Source organism: Gymnoscopelus microlampas (assembly GCF_963454915.1).
Source record: "Gymnoscopelus microlampas genome assembly, chromosome: 18".
NCBI classification, from domain to species: Eukaryota; Metazoa; Chordata; class Actinopteri; order Myctophiformes; family Myctophidae; genus Gymnoscopelus; species Gymnoscopelus microlampas.
The window spans coordinates 6353545-6364096 of NC_139955.1; the positions used below are offsets into that span (position 1 = coordinate 6353545).

The following is a 10552-nucleotide window of genomic DNA, read 5'->3' on the forward strand; positions in this document are numbered from 1 at the left end:
GGCCCAGCATGAACGTTCTACATTGAGGCTAATACGGAAGAGACAGTTCATATGAATGGCCTGTAGTTTCGCTGTTTTACCCCTGCTGGTGTCAGAAAGAATTTATCTTAACGCAAGCGGATGTGTTTTTGACAAACTTTAGACTCGATTTTCTTTTCACAAATACTATATGCTTCCAGTCGCTAGTTTTCTCCTTTCAATCATCATATGCGTTTTGGTAAACTATGGTCCCATTTATTCTAAAATTGACGATAAAGTAGGTTATGCTCTAGGAGGGGCGGGATGATTTGATTGACAAGCTACACAACCAATAGCATTCATTCCCTGCCCCCGCTCTTGATTGACAAGCTACCCAGCCAATAATGGTCTGGTGGCATTCTGCAGGATATGACGCGATATTGAAAGATGCATGGCGGAATAGGCCCTATGCACAGCAGCCATATTGGGAATGAATTGGGCCGCTTCCTTACTTTCTTCATTTGTACACTCTCAGAGTTACACACTCACCATTTGGGAATGTTTCTAGTGAGCCAACATGCACGATATCAGCACCCTGACCAGAATGGAACAGAGCCTTCATTAGTATCATTGGTATCACCTGTGAAGGAATTAAGAAGAGGCCCAATTTCTTTCCAATATGGCTGCTGTGCATAGAGCCTATTGAAATTGCTGAACAATCGGCTTCATTTACGGTCTGTAGAAACCAATGGCGTCACGTTGTCCATTCGTTTTATACAGTCTATGCCTGGCCTCCACCTGATTGACGTCCACTTGACTGACATCACAGGCTAATCACATGGAAGTCCAAGAATTATATTGAAGCCACGCCTTTCCCATGTGGATTTGTGGTTATTGCCGTAACCTTATATTTGACCTGGCTAGTGTTGTGAAATGGGAATGAGCTGCGTTTCTCTGTGAACAAGCTCCTCAAGCATGCCCAATCCCATAGTGGGATTAATAATATTTTTTTTATTTATATTTTTGTACGTAGAAGTGTTAAATATGTAGGCGGTAGAGAGGAATGATTGCATCCGCTGGCTGACTGAGCAATGGAAATGAGGGGCCCTGAGAGCAGCGGTGGAAAGTAGTAAGTACATTTACTCAAGTGCTGTACTTAAAGGTAGGATAAGTGATATTAAGTGTTAAATTGCTCTATATTCCGATAATAATCATGGCTATAGAGTGTTTGTTCAGTAACAGTGGTATCTCTCCAGCTCTTCAGTAAACATAAATGCATTTTCAGGAGACAACTCATACACGATACAGGATGTACAAGTGGAGGTGATGAAACAAAGAAATGAGAAGACACAATTGGAACTTGAACAGTATAACATTGAAGCTGATAAATGGGCACTCTCTCCTGATTGGCTGAAATTGGTAACCCACCTGAAAAACTATTTTCTGTTCATTAAATAGTTGGGGAGATGGAGACCCCTGCTACTGAACAAACACTCTACTGTATATAGCAATGATTACTATCAGAATATAGAGCTTCCATTTAGACCTGAGGCCGATTCTAAAAACGCCTTCTAAAACCTAACCTAAGATTTCTGAAAACGTTCAAATTCTTACTAAAAAATGTAATAAAAAATGATGTTGCTATATGTATAGTAACTACTGATGAGACACAGAGGTGGCTCCCGGATTCAAAGGTATAACAACGTATAGGTGGCAGCAGGTCTAAATGGGTTAACAAAAAAATAAAAAAACTTTTGTTTTAATTTGTTTTTTGACAAAGCTTTCCCAGAATCCTCTGAGAACATTGTCCTCTCCAGTGGCGTAAAGTAAATAAGTACATTTACTCAAGGCAAATATAGTACTTTTTACTACAATTATTTGACAGATTGAGTTACTATTACTTCGAAGATTTAGATTATTATTATAATTATTATTATAAGTAGAGTAACTACATTTGTACAGTATCTGCTATTGCTACTTTTACCTATTGACTAGTATTTCCTCCACCACTGGACATGACTGTGAGAGACAGATGAAGGGAGGGAGGGTTTGCTGTTAGAAGTAAAAGAAGAGATGGAAATGGAGGGATGGCTATTAGAAGTAAAATGAGAGGTGGAAATGGAGGGATGGCCGTTAGAAGTAAAAGAAGAGGTGGAAATGGAGGGATGGCTGTTAGAAGTAAAAGAAGAGGTGGAAATGGAGGGATGGCTGTTAGAAGTAAAAGAAGAGGTGGAAATGGAGGGATGGCTGTTAGAAGTAAAAGAAGAGGTGGAACTGAATGAGGGAGAGCGAGAAGTCAATGATGCGATGGCCATTTCTAACCCCCAAACCATCTCACCACTCACAGCATGCTGATTATTATTCTGTTGCTACTGGGGCACACTTCACAACATATTCCTGCGCACGCACGCATGCAGTCGCACACACACACACACACATACACACACACACACACACACACACACACACACACACACACACACACACACACACTCTTTACAAACACATGAAAATATAACAAACACACACACATACAGTACACACATGAAAATATAGTGAACACACACGCATACCTACAGTATTGTACGTGCACAAACACGTGTACATGCTGTTGCACAACACAAAGACCTACGTCCTCACAATACCGTTCAGATGTTGACTCCGACAGTAGGTACATTATCTTTTTAGTTTTTTATCCTGTTTTTGCATTTTAACCGGATATTGTGTTCACTAATTTGTAGTGTGTGGTACTTGTTTCAGTTTTTTATTTGTTTTAGTATATACACACATATACACACACACACACACACACACAAAGGTGCACGCCAACGTGTGCAAACACACACATGCTATATCACAGCACAGAGGCGCACACCTACGTACAGTACACAAGCTGATTGCCAAGAATGGCTTTGGGCATTTCGAAACTATCTACAGTGACCCCCATGACCTGATAAAGTGGATTCCATGGGCATCTATATGACATTTGATCTATTTCCTCCTATTCCTGTAAAACCAGAAGTTGCAGTCACCAGCCCTGCGCATATGGAATATCTCTCCATTCAAAATAGACATCTATCTGCCTTGGGGGATTAATTTTAGAATGTATTGTTGGTTTCCTGACGTGTCCACTTGGATATGCAGCATGAGCGCTGAGAGGAGAGAACCACTTTAATTCTAGTTGGCATCAGTTTACTTATGAGATTACTTATTATTAAAGTTATGTAATTATGATCAGTGGTGCTCGCTGTGATACATGTCAACCATTTAAACTCTATTCAAAGATTTTAAAGGAGTGAGAACACCCCACCTTCCCGTTGCAATTTTGTCTGCTCATTTTTGTTTAGTTTCATCACTTCCAATTTCAGCGGTACTGTACTGACCCCACTGTAGCCACAAACAGGCACTTCTTGAGGACATGTCAGATTTCCACACTCTCCCGTGCAAGGCATTCCAGGCAAGAGCCCCCCGGACGTTCAGATCCTGGTCCGACGAATCAGTCTAGGCACCGAGACATTTGAAGTCCTCGACTACCTCGAGCACCTCTTGATCTATGCTTTGTCGGCAGTGGCAATGGTTTTGTCCACCGTGTTAAATGCCATTACTTATGTTTTCTTGGATTTGAGCTTGAGGCAGATTTTCTTGCTGCAGTAGTTCTCTTCCTTTCTCTGCTGTGTACGAGACTAGGGCAATGTCAAATGTACCCTGTGCTTAGTCTTCCTCTGGACCAGTGTGAACTGCAGTGTCTCCTCCATGCCACTGATTGGATAAAATTGTTATCCTGACCTGAAAATGCATTTTCTGTTTGCTAAAGAGCTGGAGAAACAGGGAGGGCCCAAACACTCTATAGCAATGATTACTACCAGCAGAGCCGCTCCACCCTATACGCACACTACGCAGGTTGCGTAGGGCCCCGCCTACCTGCCGATCAAAGGGGCCCCCTCTCCGCCCCCTCCCATCAGCAGAAAATAACGTGCATTACTGCGTTCACATCAGCGCAGGCTGCGCAGCACTGCTTGGCTTGAATGAGACAGCTGCTGCAGGCTGTCTGATTGGCTGTCAGTGGCACGCTCTGGTGTGTGCTGTCTGCTCCGCCTCCCCTCCGTGACAGTGAGAGTGTTTTGGTAACCCTAACCCTAATACCGAAATAAAGTAACAAAAAAAGTAACTTTATTCGCGGGAAACCCGAAAAAAACCCCGGCACTGGCTACCAGAATATAGAGCTATACTTATTTTAATAAACCTGTATCAGGAGACACTGCACTAAAGGCACTAAAGGAGGTCAATTACTTTAAATAACTGGGCACATGGGTCAACTCCACATAGCAGGACCTTAAAGTTAGGAATGTAGAGTTCTTAATGGCATCACCAGTGTTCTTAATGGCATCACCCCCCACACACACACACATCAAGATCAGTTTCTTGAAGAGTCTGACTCGCGGCTGTGAGTGCTGGACACTGACCCATGCCCTACAGAAGTGGCTGGGTGCTACACCAGAATGCTACGTGTGAAACTGAACATCAAACAGGTCGAACACACTACCAACAAACGTCTGTACGGGGAGCTACTAAGTGCATTGGAGAAGATAGCAATCAGGAGCATAGAATGAGACTAGCCGGTCACTGCCATCGACACCGGGAACTCCCTGCCAGCAAGCTTGTACTGTGGGAACCAACACACAGGCATCGATCAAGAGAACGTCCCACACCTACTGTACCTATACGTGGATGTGCTGAAGAAAGACGCTGCTGCGGAAAGCACAAACAAGCTAGCCAGATGTATGGAGAATCGAGATGACTGGAAACGCCGGTGGAGGGCGCCGTGGAGAGAGATATCACTTACACCCCCTTCAATGTACACATTACATAATGTATGATTGCAACTGTGTACTGGCTCATTCATTAGATACACATACTAATACTATTGAAAATTACTGATGACTTTCTTGTTTATGTGGAATTGTTTTCCTGCGCTTTCAGGACATGCAAAGCAAAATTCAATTTCATGTTTCATTTGCTCCGCCGTGATGTTCACACTATAGACTTTCATAATAGAAAGGGACACTAACAGCCCCCAGATGGGACGCTTGGCAGCGGCGATAGTCTCGCCTTCGTGCGAGCCCCGTCTCTGATGAAATGCTGCACAGCGTTCCGTAACCGACGGCAAAAAAAAACAAAACAAAAAAAAAACAAATGTTCTCATAAAATATCAGGATGTCTGCTTTTGTATTCATCCCCTGCTGCCCACTGTTTTCTATGCATGCCAATGAGGGCAGAAGTCTTACATGCATCTGCATTTTTGTTTCTCCAGGGCCGCTCGAGACCGGAAGGGCCGGAGCGAGCGCATGGCAGACTGTCAGAACTGGCAGGACATCGCCTCTGAGAACGCCATGAATGAAATCGAGATGATCAAGACGTCCCCACAATTGGTGGATGGGAAACAAAAGGTTAGATTTACTTTTTGCTGACCTTTAGCCGTCGATAAATAGTTTTGTTGGAATGTATGATCGTCATTAATATGGCTGCATAAAACAGGACTGGAAATTATAATAATAAAAATACCCCAGATTTATTTCGCATTTTTCTATGTACTCAAAGGCGCTTTACACGGAAAAAAGAAATAAACTATTTCAATTAGAATTTATTTTGTAAAAACAAGGGGGGTTAGCTGGGGAAACTAATAGCAATGCATATTAATAACAATGATAAATCTCACCTAGAGAATAACAGATTAGAGATTAGAATGTTACTCATATTAAGGACACATTTATGTAAGTAGCCTTATCCATGAACTGTGATATTTTTATACAAGTGTCCCAAACTGTGAGTTCTGTGACAAAATAATGTCAGTGGGAGCTGGAAGGCCATTTCCACCGCAGAAATATTTATACGATGCTTCCTGTGCACACTTCCTGCAAGGACTGGTCATAAACACATTTACACACAAGTACAGTATGACCTGACACTGTACAGGTCACGCACGCACGCACGCACGCACGCACGCACGCACGCACGCACGCACGCACACATACACACATGCACAGCACACACAGCCACACACACACACACACACACACACACACACGCAAGCCTACAGACACAGTCACACACACATTGTGTGTGTCACACACACATACTGTATACTGTATGTATTCAGTATGACCTGACACTGTAGAGGACACATGCACGCACGCACGCGCGCGCACACAAATACACATCTCACAATCCTTTTTTTTTTAACAAGGCTTTTGCCTAGATGGACTTACCGATGTCTTGTGTGTTTTTAAACTTCAACTTTAATCGTCTTAGCTGTGTATAGTTCCATTGGTATAGACCATTGATCTGAATGTTATCCGTTTCATTGTTTTTATCATTTTATTTTGTTATTCTTTTTAAATATGTTTTTTCATACAATGTTTTCATACAATGTAAGCACTTTGAGATTTGTATCAAATATAAAGTGCGTTACAAATCAAATGTATTACTATCAGCACAGCACGCACACCCACAGCCAAGCCTACACACACACGCACACTCACACACACACACACACACACACACACACACACACACACACACACACACACACACACACACACACACACACACATACAGTACAGTGTGGCCTTACACCGGTCACACAAACACACACGAATGCACTAATATTGCACGCACACCCACACGCAAGCCTACACACTCACACATGTTTCTATTACTGTACCACTGAGGACATAAAGATTTTAGAATGCTGTTTTTCTGAATGCCATTAAAAAAACACCATAAGCCTAACGCCAAATTTAGCCGATCGTTGTGAGCTTGTAGAGCAGCTATTATACAAGTATGAATCAGACATAACTCCAACCCTGAAACCTATAACCTCTAAACGTCTAATCGTAATCCTAACCCCAACAACAACAACTGTAAGCCTATACCTTTTTAAACTATAAAACAACCATTTCTGTTGTGAGGACCAGGCAAAACGTTTCCTCACCATGTCTATACATGGGGATGTTTGGCACTCACAATGTAGTACTACACACACACACACACACACACACACACACACACACACACACACACACACACACACACACACACACACACACACACACACACACACACGCACCAGTGTTGATTTCAACTACCTTTTTTCACTGACGAAAACTAAATAAAAACAAAATAAAAACTAAGCTATGATGACTAAAACTAAGACTAAATATACTGACAATTTCGTCAACAAATAAAAACTAGACTAAAATGTTAGCGAGGGACTAGTGGAGAAGAGATCCAGTAGAACTAAAAGACAAGTCATGTTATGTTTGGTTGTGCTAGGGTGTTGCGCTCTGAAAATAGCCGATCTACAAGCTCACAACGCGTCGCGTTGTGAGCTTGTAGATCGGCTATTTTCAGCAAGCAACTATGTGTAAAATCAGCCATTAAGACGCCATCAAGGCACCGGCAAAATACATTTTAGTCGACTAAATCAACTGTAGATTTAGTCGACTATAACCTTATGATGTTTATTCGATGAAACTAGACAAAAATGAAAACATTTCAGATTTTTTATTCAACAGAATTGTATTCAAAAGACTATGACTAAAACTAAATCAAAATTTGCTGTCAAAATCAACACTGACACACACACACACACACACACACACACACACACTCAGTCCAAAATCAGAGTACTTTCTTCCACCACTGCAGGTAGTGAGCCGGCTGCACATCCACAACGCCAGCGTGTCGGTCATGTACATGTGCTCTGCCCAGAACAAGGTGGGCACAGACCGCAGACTCGTCTACTTCTACGTCACCAGTAAGTTTACACTCCATTGACCCATTAAGACCCGAAGCCGATTCTACACGTGTCTTCTAAATCCCAACAGTATTCTGAAAAAACGTATGTTTCTATATCAGTGGTGCTCAAACCGTTTTATGTCAAGGACCCCCAAAATGATATGTATTTGGCCGCCGACCCCCATCTCAAAATATTTTGTTCCAGGGACCCCCCAGAAGCAAACAATAGAGTTAAAAATGTTCGCTTTAAACAATATATATTCAAAGATTTGCACACATTTTCATTTTTTTTCAAAAATAGCAGATGAGCTTGTATATCTGCTATCTTTGAATAGCCAAAGTGTAAAATAATGCTTTTTAGCTCAAAACGTGACACAGATGCGTTCCAGGTCTTAATGGGTTGTTAAGCGACACAAAACACAGTTCACAGCTAGGGCTGGGATCCGGAAGCCGGAGGGAACCGGATCCAACATTGAGGAACCGGAGTCGGTTCCATCACATTTGCCACCGTTTCCGGGAACCGGTTTCATCACGTTGTCAGAGCAGGACTTCCATGTCTGCTATATAATTACAAAACCGGTGGTTCTCAAACTTTTTAATTTCTAGGACCACCATAACTCTGACAGTGTACAAATGGAACCAAATGGACCATTTGGTTCCATTTCTCCTGGTTCCAACTCTCAGAGTTATTGTAAGGGTGCATTTTGAACCCCCTCAAGTAACCCAGAGGGTCCCTGGATGGGGTGGGGTCTCCTCTTCCTCACAGCCAACCAGTGGTGGAAAGTAACTAAGTACATTTACTCAAGTACTGTACTTAAGTACAACTTTGAGCTACTGTACTTTTATTTTCAATACTTTTACTTATACTCCACTATATCTCAGAGCAAATATTGTACTTTTTACTCCACTTTAGAAAACTTTAGTTACTAGTTACTTTGGAGATTTTGATTATTATTACAAAACATACATTAATAACTTCAGCCCTGTATACATTTCGGCCAAGCTCGCAATACAAACTCACAATGCGTTGCGTGGCGACGCATTGTGAGCTTGTAGATCTGCTATTTTCAAAAGATTTTTATACTTATTATTTATTTGAAAACTTGGGACATTCTGCATAATGAGTACTTTTACTTTTGGTACTTTAAGTACATTTTGTTACCATTGCTTTTTGTACTTTTACTCAAGTAAAATGTTGAATTCCGGACGTTCACTTGTAACAGAGTATTTCTACATTGCCGTATTGATATTTTTACTTAAGTTATAAAAAAAAAAACGAGTACTTTTCCCACCACGTGACTTGCAGCCATCCCAGAAGGCTTCAGCGTGGAGGTTCAGCCCTCGGAGGAGCCCAACGAGCAGGAGAAGGTGTCGCTGCGCTGCAGCGCCGACAACTACACATACGAACACCTGCAGTGGTACCGCCTCAACCCACGCACGCTGCAGGACAAGCAGGGCAGCAAGCCCCAGGAGCTGGAGTGCAGGAGCGTGCATCTCTACGCCGACCCGCTAGCCGGACAGCTCTCCTTCCAGGTATGTACTGTAGGACTGCAAACTATTTAGACCCGGGTCAGAATGTTTGTGAACAGACGTGTAGAGCGGTATTTTTCCTGGGTTAGAACGTCTTCGGATACCGTTGCTGTCGGGCAGAAACGTCTTATCTCTTTTAATATTTGTGTGTTTTTTCATAAATGAATGCCGTTTTTTTTTTTTTTATCCCGTGAATTTTTAAACCCATTTTTTCACCCAGTGCCAATTGTCTAAGTAATCCCGGGCGCTACACCCCCTCTGCCAACCTATAGGGAGAACCCAGAGCTGAACTCATGCCTCCTTCAATGCATGAGGGCTAACAAGCCTTCTTGTCACCCGACGGAGGGGAGTTTCCCCGGTAGGACGTAGCGCGTGGAAGGAACACGTTATCCCAACCAGTTCCTTTCCCCTCCATCAGGCGCTCCGGCTGACCAGGGAGAGGCAGTATAGAGACCAGGATTACTGCATGTTTTTGTGAGGGCACCTACCCTAATTAATGCCCTACTTGATCATACTACAGTGTCACACAAAAGCATCAAAAGTAGCAGATCCGCAAGCTTGAAACGCGGCGCGAAGCGACGCGTTTTGAGCTTGTAGATCTGCTACTTTTGATGCTGAAAATTAACAGTTTTGGACATATGAGGTTTCCACCCGACAGAGACGATTATGTAAACAACAACAATGCAAACAAAAAAGTGTCCAGAACCATAGCTATGTCTAGTTTGTCAAGGATATTTAGAACAATATAGTATATTTGTAAAAGACTTAGCGATTATTCTATCAGGGATCTCCATATATGGGCGTAAAAGGGACACAGGTAGACAGACAGATACAGAGATCTCCATATATGGGCACAAAAGGGATACAGACAGACGGGTTCAACAGGGTTCTCTGACAAAGCCTTCGACGCTATGTAAGTATTAGTGAGGACCAATTATATGAAGATAAAAAATCGATGAAGTCGTCCTTTAAGCACAATTTCATTCTTTGTTGATGCGTTGTGAGCTGGTAGATCTGCAATGTCTTTTTTTGCTATTCTTTAAAACATTCTGAAAGAAAAATTGATTGATTGGATTACCGGTTGCAACCCTCCCTTCCAGGAGCCCTTCAACAGCTGGGTGCTGGAGTTCAGCCTGGCCTCTGTGCAGCTCCAGGATGAGGGTCACTACGTGTGTGAGGCACAGAGCAGGAGGAACGCAGACAAGCAGTGTCTGTTCAAATACATCTCTGTCAAAGGTGAGTAACCAACGGTGCCTGTTCAAATGCA

At 42.5% G+C, this 10552-nt stretch overlaps 1 protein-coding gene across 1 annotated transcript in view; it reads left to right on the forward strand.

The window, feature by feature from the left end:
- flt4 (fms related receptor tyrosine kinase 4) overlaps positions 1-10552 on the forward strand; it is a 137729-nt gene that overhangs the window by 84166 nt on the left and 43011 nt on the right. Inside the window, exons 11-14 of the mRNA XM_084041495.1 lie at positions 5270-5405; positions 7666-7774; positions 9062-9288; positions 10386-10521. Of these exons, the coding sequence (XP_083897621.1) occupies positions 5270-5405; positions 7666-7774; positions 9062-9288; positions 10386-10521 (608 nt within the window). The remainder of the gene's footprint in view (positions 1-5269; positions 5406-7665; positions 7775-9061; positions 9289-10385; positions 10522-10552) is intronic.